Source organism: Simochromis diagramma, unplaced genomic scaffold (assembly GCF_900408965.1).
Source record: "Simochromis diagramma unplaced genomic scaffold, fSimDia1.1 OVJJ01000320.1, whole genome shotgun sequence".
NCBI lineage: Eukaryota > Metazoa > Chordata > Actinopteri > Cichliformes > Cichlidae > Simochromis > Simochromis diagramma.
The window spans coordinates 813,552-828,035 of record NW_024386773.1 but is presented as its reverse complement, the minus strand read 5'-3'; the positions used below and the strand labels follow the sequence as shown (position 1 = coordinate 828,035).

Genomic DNA, 14,484 nt, shown 5'->3' with positions numbered 1-14,484 from the left:
ACTGGTAGTCATATACAAATTTTCATTAGTCATCTACTATAAATATTACTAAATGAAAGTGAACAGGATGACTCTGAAATCACAACCGCCAGTCTGCTGTTTCCAAACACTCTATAGAACAGGAGCATAACTGGCCATCATCAGTTAGACAGGAACGCGGCCTAAGCTTTTCTCTTATCGGGTTCTATTTCTGCAAACAAATATAAACATAAATCTTGGGATTATCTGAGATAAAAAAAAGTTTAAGTTTTACTGAGAAAGACACAGAAAGATAGAATGGGGGAGAAGGTAGAGGTAGGGGAAGGAGGTGGTAGTGGTGGTGGTGGGGAGGAGGGGGGGGGAGGTCGCGAGAGCAAAATTATGCGTGTGTGTGTGTGTCAATGTATGAGAGAGTTCACTGGCCTTCCGCGGCGTGTGGTGTGTCTGAGATTCGGTTGGACTCTGATCTTGAGGTTTATTTAAGCTGAATTCCGTGGGCTCATCAGGACCGCGTTACAAAAATCCTCCTATAGAACTAGAAAGAATGTGCAGCGCATACAGTTCTGCATAAGGCACAAAGGCATGTCTTTAGAGGTGGGGGCAGGCATCAAAAGACAGGCAGAGGAGGGATTTCTTTAGAGGCTGGGGGCAAAGAAGGTATTTCGGAGTTCCATTCATTGCCAGGGAGAGCAGGGGAGGCGTACAGTTTTGCAATAAAGGGTGCATTTCCAGGGGATGTTAGGAACTCTGAAACTGTGCCGTAAACCTCTGCACCCCTGCTCTAACTGGAAGTTAATTAGGGATGATATTTTCCTCTGACTCCTCGGGGGCTATATTTGATTTGATTCATTTGAAAGCTTTTAAATCTTTTTAGAAGTTGGTGCAAAAACGGGCAAAATTAGAAGCCCTTTAATCCCTGTTTGTGGTGCATAAACATTACAAAAAAAGGTTAAAAAAAAAAAAGAAAGAAAAAGTAGTTGTGAGCAGATAAACATTTATCAGGGTAAAGGCGAATAAAGACTGGAAAAGTAGTAGTAGGTAATAAAAATGAAAAATCTCATCAAAGTAAAACTTTGAAAAGCAGCTCACATTTTTATGATGAACCTTTTCCGCATGGCTTTTTATTTTACATGTCAGCGTGCGTGATTATTGAGTTCTTATTATTTTGGCATATCTGTTGGTTTCTGGCTGCCAGCAGCAACAACAAAAAAAAAGAAAAAAAAAAAAGGATTCTGATCCACCTAATGTTAGTTATTGCGACTGAAAGGATTCATTAAATCATGCAGATGTAATGCAGACATAACAGAAGAAATCCCGAAAGATGCATTACTACAAAACTTTTTTTTCATATTATAGTAATGTAATAGTAATACAAGTCATATAACACATTCTAATTATAAATCTGGATTTGTGTTAGGGATAGATTTTATAGACAAAGAGGCATCTGAGAAGAGGAAACGTGTACATGTTCAGCGCATGAAAAGGTCTCGCAAATTTTGATAACACTCAGAATAATCAGTTCTGTGTTTGACAGCGCTCTCTCTTTCTAAGCCATCTCCATGACTTTCTTTATCCAGTCCACGTACATAGACACGCGGATAAAGATGTTGGGCTGCCCCGGGTGTCCACAGCGCCTCATGGGGATGATCACCCCCTCGAGTACCCAACAGTCCGTGTTCTGACACGCCAGAGGTCCGCCGTAGTCTCGCTGCAGACACACAGGAACAACACTCCGGGGTCATTATTTGTCTCTGTTATGACTGACTGTCACTGCTGAAGTTAGAAACATCTTGCAGTCACATCTTGTCCAGTTCACTTCCATTATCCAACTGGTGACTGTGTTTGATTTATAGGAACATATAAATAACTGTATGCGCTTTGCTTAAAGTAACTTTCATTATCAAACAGTTTTCCCAACCATCAGCATTTGAAGCGTTAAGTCCTAACACGTTACACCGTTATTTTGTGGCACTTAAGGAACATAGTTTGACACTTTGGGAAGATACTTGTGTTCACTTTCTTGCCGGGGGTTTCAAGTATCTGCACTTTTAACACAAAGCTAGACAAGCAGTTGGTTAGTTTAGCTTAACACAAACAGCGGCGGAAACAGCTGGTGGAACCAGCTGGATCGGCTCTGCCCAAAGGTAATGAAATCCACCTACCAGGACCTTATAAACTCACAGCTTAAGAGAACATTTAAACAGTGTCTCTTAAACTCACAGTTTAAGCACGTACTTTCCCATTTTTAAACATCAAACTATTCTATTAATTTTTACAGCTATTAATACCAAAGATGGTCAGTGCTGTGTTTCTGTTATGACTTGGTTAAGAAACCACTTCAAGCAGGGGACCTTGCATTTCTCCTGTAACATCACAGCGGCAAAGTTTTGAAATGGTCCACCACTTTTACGCAGATACGTACCTCGCACGCGCCTACTCCAGCTTGGAAGGCGTTTGTGCACATCTCATTTTCACGAACACGACCTCTGAAGTATTTGTTGCACTCCTTGTTACTAATAACAGACATGTGGGCCACATTGAGGACAGCCTCATTACCAGTCCCTTGAAAAAGATTAAGAAGAAGGAATTAGTTAGCAGCTAATGTATTTAGAGGCACAGTGAAACGAAAAGGAAGTTGGACAGCTGTTGAAAGATTTTGAAAATAGCAGTGCCATCTGTTGCTCAGTAGCCTGGATAGCCCTCATTTAGAAGAAACATTACTTCAAGGGCAGAAACAAGATGCTCGTTCTAAGGAAGACACCTTTTATTAATTATTCGAAGTAGAAGGGTACTGCATGAAGTCGGCACTTCCGAAGGATTATACTTGCCTCTTGTCTCGCCCCATCCTGCAATTTCACACCTCGTCCCCTCGCTTACAATGTAGCGCTCAGGAGGGAGGCAAATCTGAGAGACACGCGCATTAAACTCGGCCGGGCTACAGAAAGAAAGGGAGGAGGAAAAAGAGTCAGGAGGACTTTTAGGTATATGTCTGTGTACATATGCATGCATGTGTGTGTGTGCTGGTGGGACTTGACAGTACACACTATTCCAGTTGTAGCATGACCAGTTGAGACTCAGAAGGTCCGCAAACAATCTTAGTGAGAGGGATGGTTTGCACACCGGGTTCTCCTTCTTGAGGATCACGAAACAGAGTTCCCATCTTGGCTGAATATCCAGGCAGGTCAACGTAGCTATGCACACATTCAGATGATTAAGCACTATCAATATATATTAAAGCATTTTTGAGTTTTGAAAGTTTGGAAATTATTTACTTATTTACTTTCCTGATGAGATTTAAATGAACGGCTTTTTCTCTCTATCATATCTGGATGGTAAATCTGAAGCTTTGTAAACTGAGAAATTTAGACATGTCTTAGAAATATCCAAAGTCTAACAGTAAGTCAGACCTATTAGAGATTTAATTTAAATTTCACACTTTTATATGCACTCACCAACCACTTTATTAGGTAGTAATTAGGTTCCTAAAACTGTGTTAGCACCCGTTCTGCCTTCACCACATTCAGATTCTATTGGATTAAGTTCTGGTGACTGTGGAGGGCATTCGAGTAGTCTGAACTCACAGTCATGTTCAAGAAACCAGTTTGATCAGAAGATGGACATCGTCAGCAACAACATTCGGGTAAGCTGTGGTGCGTAAATAATGTTCAGTTGGTATTAAGAGGCCCAGAGTGTGCCATTACATACCACCACCAGCCTGAACCGTTGATGCAAAGCAGGATGGATTCAAGCTTTCATGTTGTTTACTCCAAATTCTGACCCTACTATCTGAGTGTCACTGCAGAAATTGAGACTCAGCAGACCAGGCAACATTTTTCCAATCTTCTGTTGTCCGGTTAGGGGGAGCCCATATCAATTGTAGCCTCAGTTTCCTGTTCTTAGCTCACAGGAGTGGCACCCGGTGTGGTCTGCTGCCGCTGCTGTCGACAGACTGCTGTGTGTCTGCTGCATACCTTGGTTGTTGTAACAAGTGATTATTTGAGTTACCGTTGTCTTTCTATCAACGACGTCATCTGGACCTTGTCCATGTGTAAATGTATTAAATTACTGCCATGCAATTGGCTGATTGAATATTTGTGTCAAGAGCAGTTGAACAGGTGAACGCTGCCTCTCTTTACTGCTCTAATATCTTTGCAGGAATGTTTTGCAATGATCCCAGTCTTCTTCATGCTCTTGTGCTACTTTAAACACACAAACACCAAAATAATCTCTGGTCTTTTGCCATTGTTGTTCTCTCTGTGGTATTTTACACAAGTAAGAAAACTTCTGCATCTGGTTTAAACCAGTACAGACAAGCTGCACGCTGAAATGCTAACGTGGAGTTGTTTTTATTTGTGACTGGACATACAACTGGAATCAGTTTTCTCATCTAACGCTTATTAAGAATAAACATTTGCAAAAATGCCAAAAACTTTAGATGTGTGAAATCAGAGAGCACTTTTAAAAGAACCAGACTTACCAGGAGGAGAAACACTGTTTGGTGCTGATCACCCATCTAGCATTAACCAGGGATCCTCCACAGAAGTGGTTTCCTTTTCTGCACACACACAGGTCAGAGGTTACATCCAACATAGCAGAAAGCCTTTTACTATAACTGTTAAACACCATCAGCTGTCAGACTCACCTGTCTCTCAGGCTCACCGTCCAAGGTGAGTTCCCAGGAATCCCATTCACTATACGCATTATGGGACTCGTATGGGCCCGGTCTTCTCTCTTTCCACACTCACTAAACTCCACGTTTTCTGTGATCACAAAAAGGCGACTCAATACTGTAAAACATATTTTGCAGATGTTTGAAATATATTAGAAAGCCTGCTCAACTAACCTACTGGTTCAGTGATAGACACTTTCTCCCCAGCTGTGTAAAAACACCAACAGACTGAATGTTAAACTCAAACTCTGGATGAACCATCACCACACAGCCCAATAAAGTGCTACAAGAGACAGGTAGAAAAGATCTGTACCGCACTGTTTGATGGCACAGTAGTCAAACTCTGTTTTGTGGTCTGTGGTGTAGCACCAGGGTCCGTGATGGTCACCATCTGGGTTGCGACAATAGTTTTCTGTCAGATTGGCATCTGGATGCGTTCTTGGGTTTATCCTGGAAGATCACACAGATCTCTTAAAATATATAGGCATGCTAAAAATGCTGAAAACACGACAGTCCTTCTGTTTGTAACAATATTATTCTTTTTTTCTTACTCAAGACACTGTTACCAGCTATTATGTTACAGACCACCTTAATAAAATATAAAGTATAGAGCCTATTTTTTAATAGTACATTTTCTAATGTATTCATCGGTTCGAACAGAAAACAAAATCCACTCGATGTTAGTATGAAGTGCAGATACACTTTCAATATAAAGCCAATTAGTGGTCATAGTCATACATGTGCATAAAATAAATCCTCTGCTGTTTAATAACTTAAATGTTTATCTTACTTTGTCCTGTGAGGCGTGTTAACGTTCCATTTCTGGCAGGTTATGCCCTTACGAGTTTTACGCACAGTGCCTCTGTAGTTTCTTCCGTTTTCATGGTAACAGTCTGGAAAGAAGACGAAAGACTTCATCATCATCGCAACAGCCATTACTAAGTATGGCAGACTGTCAAATGAGCATAATGGGACAGAACAACACTGCACTCTGTCTTCATTTAGAAACAAAGCTACATTTGAGGTGAAGTCTGGGCATTACAAAGTTTCTTATTTCTGCCTTATAATAATGGTATGCAGATAAATTATTTAATTATTTAACAGAGAAAGAAATTTTCAACATGGTAGTTTTATTTAGAATGCATAAATCATTTCTTTTAGCACACGGTAATTAAATTATTAAAGGGAAAAAAAGGAATTACGTATTATGAGCCCCTGAAAACTGACCTTTTTGTTGAGCCATAGCACAAACCGCTGCTGTGCAATGGTGTGATTTAACTTTTATATTACAAGCTTTGAGCTTTATAAAGTTAAACCTGAGGTAAACCTCTTCCAATTTACCCATAAGTGAGCTGCCACTTGAGAAAGCATTGTGCCAAAATCAAAGTTAAAACAAAATGGATTCACAATCTTTCTAAGTGTCAAGAATTAGAGTGAGAAGTATCATCAGGAAATTCAAAGAGCCGCACAGAACAAGCCTGGCAGAGGGAGAAAAGATTTTAAAGACTCGTGAGAGATGTCTCTAAAGATTTAAGAACAACTACCAAGACACTAGTAAATGACTTAGCCAAGTTAGGAATTGTTGTTTAAAAGAAGACAATTACTAGAAGCCTGCACAGGAATGGACCCCGTGTGGCAGATCAAGTAATAATGTCACTGAAGACTTCGCTTTGTCTTCCAAGATGACAACGACTTAAAACAAGCGTCGTTTTTCGAGAAGACCAAAGTGAACTTCACTGAGTGGCCTGCACAAAGTCCTGACTTTAATCCCACTGAAGGTCTGTGGAGAGAGAACTGAAGACCAAAGTGAATAATAATCCTGCCCCTAGTAGTTTTGGCTTTTTGAGAAATAATTTCGTTGTTTTGTTTCAGAGTAAAATAATGTAAGCATCCAAAATTGTCTCTTTGCTGCTTTTTTTTTTTAAAGAAAATTTGCATAGGAGGGCTAATAATTCTGTCCTCATCTATAGTTAAATGTTCAAACAGAGAAAAAGAAAAAAAGAAACAATTTCTGGCGACTCGTCAGATATTCCAGGGATTTGGGGCTCTCGCTGGAGGGGTCTTCATCACATTGATATTACAGCCCTGCACGTCCTCATATGAATATTCATACAGTCGATGCATCGTAAGGTCATCTTTATTCATTAATGCCAACAGGAGCCTGTTCGCTGGATTCATATTAAAATGGAGAAGAAGGCTAATACCCTCAGCTTCTATGTCGTCTGCACAGCGTTTGATTTGCAAGCAGAGAGCAGTCCTCATCGCTGGGACAGATGTGAAGCACCAGGGAGCCTCCGACCCATCTGGGTTACGACAGTAGTTCTCCTCCAAACCCCTGGATGAAATGTAACACAGATTCAGCTCATCATTGATGCATTAAATTACTGGTCACTGACACTGTGCCGGGTTAGTGCAGAGACACAGAGATCAGGCTGAAATAACTAAGTTCTTGTCCCCCCACCCTTGAGTGAATGAAATGCTGCTAATCACTTCTGGCATGATGAGCGATCACAGCATCACAAAGAAGTTTAATATTCATTTCACATGCATGCTGCCACTCTGAGAGCGATCTGCTTTTAATGGAGAATTACTGACTATCCATCATCTACTGTCAACTGTCAGCAGAGAAATAAGATGCAAGAAATCTCACTGCAATGACGTTTTGACATTAATATTCATGTGCAATGCAGCGAGAGCACTATCAAACTAACAAGCTGTGACAACAAACAAAATAAAAAAAAAAAGACTAAATGAAAAGGTTAACCTTAACAGCGATCAACGCTTACTTGCACTCATATATGTTTGGGTAGAAGGGGTGCTCATGGGGTTGCTGGGCATCCCACCGCTGGCAGGGGATGCCTGACGTGGTCTCGTTGACTCTCCCGCGGTAATCCTCCCCGCGCCCACGGAAACACTTGGTGGTGAAGCTGGAGCGCTGGCGCTTCTCTACGTGAACTTCAGCTGGAGAGAAGGAACAGGTTAAAGATGACATAAACATCAACAAAATGCAGGAGAAAACGAAAGTTTGTTGGAATAGTCTCATGAGATAAAAGAACAACGTGACCTCATTTTTTAATGAATCACCTTTAAGGGCCAAATGATGCTGATTTACAGCGGCAGAGAGAAACTACGCGGAGGATCAAATAAACACAGATATAAAAGAGGAGAATAATTACCTAACGAAACAGGATAAAAATCATGAGAAAACTAAGATGTGAAAGTGACAGTGAAAACACAAGAAGCTCAGGAAAACACCGTTGTTTCCACGTGTGAAGGATAATAACATGTTACATAATACTAATCACACCACAGGATGGCACTGTTTTATCGTGATCCTCTCTTGTGTCAATGATTCTCATTGGAAATCCCCAGGTTACACAACTTCTGTTGAAATTTTTGGGAGAACACTAATGCCCTGTTTATTTGATTTGTTTTGCTGGTTGTTCACGTTCTCTCTTAGTCCTTGAGTGTATAAAAAAAAAAACACACGTGGCCATCATCTACCTGCTTTAGAATTACAATTATTTTTTAAAGTATGGGCCTGTATGTCATGAATGTAATTAAAAAAACCAACAAACAAACAAGCAAAAAACAAACAAACAATAAAACTTTTAGTTATTGTTAAAAGTAAGCAACATTTTAAAGTGCCTTTCATAGGCAAGAGTTACAAAGACCTACAAAAATACACTGGAATTAAAAGCAGTACAAAAAGGCATAGAAAAAAAAAAGGCTGGGGGGGTGTAATAAAACTACTATTACTACTACAACTGAAGCCACTATATCTGGCAAACACAGCCTGTTATACATGGATTAAATCAATGAAAAAACACTTTTTTAAATTGATTCGTTTAAAGAGAATCATCGTCTGCCCTGAAATGTCTCACATTTCTGAACGCAATTTGTACAAACACAGAAAAGGTGATTTTTCTAGATTTAATTACAGCAACTTAATGAGACTCTAATCCCACCGTCTCAGAGTACTACAGGAATCAATTTGGCTTCCTCTTTCTTGCCTGAGGGACCCACTGACAAGAACAGAACAAACAAATAAGCCAGAAGTTTAATCCATTAAATTTATACAGTTAGAGAAAACATTACAGTAACATCTAGTAATTATCTTACTCGCTGTATAAGCCAGCAATTTTGCCTATAAACAGATCCAAAAGATACTGAATTTTGGAGAAGAAAGAAAGGATGGAGATTTTTTGCCTTTCCTTTTTCCTCTCTCTAAAAAAGTAAAAGTAAAGACTCTACTATAGGAGTTGGTCCAGTAAAGGTCCAATAAATGCAAGCTCTTACTACATCGGCTGATGTCACAGTTTTCCCTTTCCACCTCAGGGTCAGTGGTGTAACACCAAGGCACCGGAGAGGCATCAGGGTTACGGCAGTAGTTGTCATCTAAACTCTTATCAGGGTACCTGAAAAATACACATAGGCAGGTTTTTAATCACCTGGAAATGGAAAAAAGAAATGACTTAAATATTTCAGGTGCAACAGCAAAATATGTTGTGCAATGCTAACTCAGGTGCAAACACAACAGTAGTAATGATTGCATACTTTTCAGGTTGGTAGATGTGTTGGTGAGGGTACTGCTGGTCCCATCTCTGACACTCTCTGCCATTCACAGTGTGGTCAACCTGGCCCCTGTAGTCCTCTCCATTACACGTGATGCACACCTCTGCAAGCAGAATGACTCACAAAGTGAAAGATGCTTGAAGTAAAGAGAAACACACATACAGAAAGCCCCACTCTTTTTTTAACAGCTTCTACAATTGCTGAATAATTTTCTTAAAGCACATTTAAAGAATGAAACTTGAAGCTATTCATGAGGCAACTTGAAACAGTAACTATTGTAAGTGCACTGCTATCAGCAGGTAAGCCATAAAACAAGTTTTCCAGTTCCACCAAATTAAAGTGCTAATTACGAGACATTTGGGGGAAATAAAGCTTACGTAAAGCTTTACAAATCTCACATTTGCAGTTTAGATAAGCAGGATGATGTGTGGTAATTTATAGGATGTACCATCTTTGCATTGGGGAATGTTGCAGCTTTCATAGCGTCGCTCCGGGTCGGTGGTGTAGCACCACGGACCGATCCGATCCCCATCCGGATTCCTGCAGTAGTTCAGCTCCAGACCATTGGTAGCTGTAGGAGTCCACCTGAGAAAAAAAAAGAATTTTTCAGTTAGTCATACACTTTGGTACAACTGGTCGTTTAAAATAGAACAAACAATGCAGTTGAAGTGACAACTCCCTAATCTGGGAGTGTCAACTTCTAGTGTGGATGAATAATATAGAAGCTGCAGCTGTTCTTAAGCCCGAGGGATGGATTCAGACAACTATGACAGAAAGTGACTGGGTTCAATCTTAAACACTTACAGATGTATTAATGGATTTTTACAAGCTGAAGAGTACACATATCTGACATAAATTTGTTTTGGTTATCACATGTAAATCTGCTATCATTTGCAGATTTATCAGGCACACCTGTACACCTCCTTCACGGTGGTGTAGTTAGAGAACTGCTGGCCACCTGATGGCTATTACTCAGATATTCATCATGATTTAATCGCTGTCAGGTACAGAGAAAAGATCTGGCTCCTTACTTTGCTCTGAAGACTGCTTATGATATTTTGCTTATCAGTTTTTCTGAAGAAAACAGGCACCCACACTGGTGGAAATAAGGCTTAAAAACAGTGAAATTTACAGATACCACAACAGTGAAAGGGGTACGAGCAGTAATGCACTCTGGCTTTCTGCCTTCAGTCTGGCTTTAAGGGAAATGAAAGACACGGTTATTCAGGAAAGCTTCTTCGTCGTGAATTTCCCACCTCTGCATCTCTCTCCCACAATTGGAAAATAATTATAAATACGGCTGTGCTGTTGTTCACCTCTGAACTGAAAGTGAAATGCAGCACTTTATCTTCACAATGTTTTTTTCCAGTACAGTGAAGATGTAACTCACCTGTGATCGTGAGGAAATTTGGACCACCACTGTTGGCAGGTGAGTCCGCTTCTTGTGGTGGACACTTTGCCTCGATAGTCTTCCCCTTTACCCACAATGCACTTCCTTACATAGACTGCATAAAAAAAAGCAATCAGTGGTTACAGTATCGATGGGAAGCACTGATCTCTGTGATATCACCGATGTGAGTCTTACCCTTCTTCTCATAAAGATCACAGTTCACGTTTCTCTTCACTTCTGCATTGGTGCCATCACCCACCCAGGGCAGATGTTTACAGGTGACAACTGGACGAGTCTCATAGTTGAAAGCTCTAATGTTGAGAAATATTTTCACGTCAAAGCTCTTTACTTTCAGAGGATAAACCTAATGCCTGCAAAGTGTTTTTAAATTAATCAGTGAACATTTTAAAGTTATTTTTAAGACTATTATGTTTAACATTTAACAGACAGTATAATGAAAGCCCGACTGATATACTGGCAGGGATGACATGTCAGCTGATTGCCGATATATCTGTGTCAGCATCATTAAATAAATGCTGTCTTAACTAGACCCCGATTGGTAAAGATACAGATTTTAATATTGATATCAATACCAATATTTAATCATTTAAGACTATTCTGATATATCGGTTGATTTCTTTTTCTTTCAGGGACACAATTCACTGTTTGTTGTGTTTCTGGTGCTCCAAACATGTGTTGCAGACAGTTAAGTTCATATTTAGAAACTATGAAACAGCAACATGATGTGTTTGAAGAGTGTTTCTCCCATTTCTTCTTCTTTCTTTTAAATTTATTGGCATTTATAAATGTCGATGTTGCTGGCAATTACCTAATATCAGTAGATAGTAATGGCGGGCCATTATTATCTACTGTTCTAGTCTTAAGATGGCAAAACTATGGGGAAAGAAGCTGCAATGACAATGTTGATAGTCCAGACTGAATAAGGACTCATTCTGTGGTGGAAAGCCTCACATCATCTAGCCTTTTACTAATAAATATCTACAAGGCTAGACATTCATTCCAGGGTGGAAAGGTTGTGCAGCATACATCTTTAATGACTTTAAAAAACAAGAATTGGGTGCACAGGTTTTAATTGACTCTAGATTTTCTCAAAGCCCTGAGTCCATTAATATTTGGTTGAATGTCCCTTAGCAAGTTGCACCTCAACCAGATGCTTTTGGTTTCCATCAACAAGTTTCTCGCACAATTCTGGCTGAATATTTGACCACTCTGCTTGGTAGAACTGGTAGAGCTCATTCAGAATGGTTGGTTGGTTTCTTGGCACGGATCCGGCTTTTAAGCATAGTCCACAAATTTTTATAGTCCAGGAGGTCAGGACTTTGTTGTGGAAAAACATTCCAGAAGTTTAATGTCAGCCTGCTTTATCCTTCCAAAATTTTTCATGTGAGTTTGTCCTGCTGGTAATTTCAACCATCTAGTTGCTAATTTGAGCTGAAGAATTTGGAGGTAGTCTGCCTTTTTCATTATTCCATCCACTTTTTGCAATGTGTCAGTTGTACTGGCAGTAAAACAGCACCAGAGGATGATACTAGCACCACCTTCTCCTCTTTGTCATACTAGCCAAACAGCTAAATTTCTGTATCACCTAACCATAAAACTTTAATCGAGAAGGCATTTGGCTCGTCTGTATGGAAAGCTGCACATCTCAGTCAGCATGAAAGCGTCAATTTTGAAACGGGGGCTTCTTTCTTGGTTGACACTGTTTCAGTCCTTGGCGATATAACTGTGAACGGTGAGTCAGGTGTTCTTGGCGGTTCCTGGGTTGCTTCTGAACATCCTAATTAATTTCCTTTCATCTAAGGATAAGAGTTTAGGTATTGTTCTGGACCTTAGAAAAATTGTGACACATCAGAAAAGCTTGTACTTATGTGCAATTGTTTAAACTGATGATCTTAGAATGTGCAGTTGTTTGGCAATGGCTCCGTTAAGCTTCTGGAATGGACTTTCCAAAGCCTTGATGTTAACCCTACTGAAAATTTGTGCACTATGCTTAATCAGAAAACTTTAATAATCCCTAAGGAAATCAAAAGCCTTGGCCGTACCAAGAAGTCAGCTAAATGAACTCCAGCATTTATGCCAAGAACAGTGGTCAAATATCGATCCAGAATTATGCCAGAAGCCTGTTTCTTTTAAAGATGATTTTTTTTTTTTGGCCTTTTAGCCTTTATTGGATAGAGGCAGGAAAGCAAGGAGAGGGCTGTGGGACTCGAACCTCGGTGTACTTCTCTGCGGTCATACGGGAAATGGTCGCCTGCTAACCCACTGAGCTAAACCAGCGCCCAGAAGCTTGTTCATGGCAAAAAACAAAAAAAAGCCCCTGATTGAAGTGCAATTTGCCAAGTTGCACTTCAATCAGAAGCACCTTCTATTGACTAACTATTAATGGGGGTGTATACTTTTGACCCTGTGTGAATTAGAGAGAATTCAAAATATATCACATAAAAAAAAATTCGCCCAATTCCAAATTCCCAAAGTGACAATGACATCCATATCTATTATGAAAATATGTTTTAAGTTCTTGGCCAATTTATAAGCAAAGTCCTTTTGCAAACCGTAATCTTTAAGTAGTTTAAGTGTGTTGTTTACCTGCAGTCCAGTGACTGTGAGCAGCGTGTGGCACAGTCCTCAAGGTTCAGGCCTGGTAAAATCTGCACTCGAGCAGAGTTCCAGGAGGTAGGAACGAGCTCTCGGCCCTCGGAGCGCTGGAAGTCATTCAGAGGACTGCGGTACCCTGTTCATGTATAACAAAACCACAAACATAATGCTTACAGACTGATGTGGGGACCATGCAGTATCTGCATCTGTTTAGTCCTGGTTTTAACTGGAGAGCAGTGGCACCACATGGAATATTTGGGCAGGAGCCTGGACACATATAACCTTTGGACCAACGCTCTGCTGCAAGTTTGAGGCAGCAGATATCCAGAAAAGGTTTGAACAGCAACAGTTACACTACTGGTAACTCAAACAGGCCCCCGTTAACACAGATACTGCCAGTATACACTAATGAAATGATACAAAATCCATCACATACTAATAGTGGTGCTGTCAAAATGAAAATAGCTGTCTTTTAAAATAGTTTATTTGTTTTGAAAGTGCTCATCAGTGCAGCTTTAATTTCCCCCTCAACCATAAATCGATGGTTTTTCAACGTGATTGTTGTCACCTTGTCAACTATAAATAGATCAACAATCAACGATGACAGAACAACAGTGAATCAATGTTATTTCAATGTCAGTGTCAGGTTTCATCAGTATTTCAATGTTGTTTCAACATTGGTTTTGTGTTGCCATTTCAATCCTGACGATTCTGATGGTTCAGATGGAAAATCAACATCTGTTCAATGTCTCCTTGCTATCTGGGCAGTCTGTAAATAGGCCTCATCTTTAACCAAATAGATTTAAACAACCAAAAATAATGAAAGTAGACAGAATAACTAAGAAATTAATCAAACTTACCAGTGACCACTCCGACAGTCAGGAGAATGCACTGCAGAAACGGTTTCATTGTTTGAATCGGTGGAAAATAAAACTATTATAATCACGTTATGGGGGTCAAAACGAGATCTCTGCTCTAAAATCTCCTCTATTTTGATGCCGTGGTCAACTTCAAACAACGAACAGCTCGACCTGACAGGCAGAAAAATACCCCCAGAAGCTCAGCACGATGTTAAACATCCACACAAAAAGTCTAAATCACGACCACCCACACGCCAGCGTCGCGCCTTTGCTCAAACAGTGGCCCTAATCCCCAAAACACAGCCGATCAATACATGTATTAATCATTAATGAGGAGTGGCACATTGGTCCTTGTTCATGAACCTTCTTCATGCCCCTCAGATATATAAATATTT

At 40.1% G+C, this 14,484-nt stretch overlaps 1 protein-coding gene across 1 annotated transcript; it reads right to left on the bottom strand.

Annotated features, from left to right (window-relative positions):
• Positions 1 to 792: 792 nt before the first annotated feature.
• Positions 793 to 14,372, bottom strand: mst1 (macrophage stimulating 1). Its single transcript, XM_040001466.1, has 18 exons — positions 14,090 to 14,372; positions 13,221 to 13,365; positions 10,809 to 10,924; positions 10,614 to 10,728; positions 9,672 to 9,808; positions 9,206 to 9,326; positions 8,948 to 9,066; positions 7,435 to 7,609; positions 6,853 to 6,983; positions 5,439 to 5,541; positions 4,962 to 5,098; positions 4,823 to 4,855; positions 4,622 to 4,739; positions 4,457 to 4,534; positions 3,024 to 3,170; positions 2,808 to 2,914; positions 2,402 to 2,541; positions 793 to 1,687 (listed from the first exon to the last, which is right to left on the bottom strand). The coding sequence occupies exons 1-18, from the start codon at positions 14,136 to 14,138 to the stop codon at positions 1,526 to 1,528; spliced, it is 2,133 nt and encodes a 710-aa protein (XP_039857400.1). The 5' UTR covers positions 14,139 to 14,372; the 3' UTR covers positions 793 to 1,525.
• Positions 14,373 to 14,484: the final 112 nt, after the last annotated feature.

Excerpts from the sequence above, each read along its gene's own strand:
- mst1 (XM_040001466.1), bottom strand. The coding sequence starts at position 14,138 with ATGAAACCGTTTCTGCAGTGCATTCTCCTGACTGTCGGAGTGGTCACT. Across the intron at positions 5,099-5,438 it reads AACACGCCTCACAGGACAAA|GATAAACCCAAGAACGCATC; the intron begins GTAAGATAAACA and ends GTGATCTTCCAG. Across the intron at positions 4,856-4,961 it reads CTGTGCCATCAAACAGTGCG|CTGGGGAGAAAGTGTCTATC; the intron begins GTACAGATCTTT and ends GTTTTTACACAG.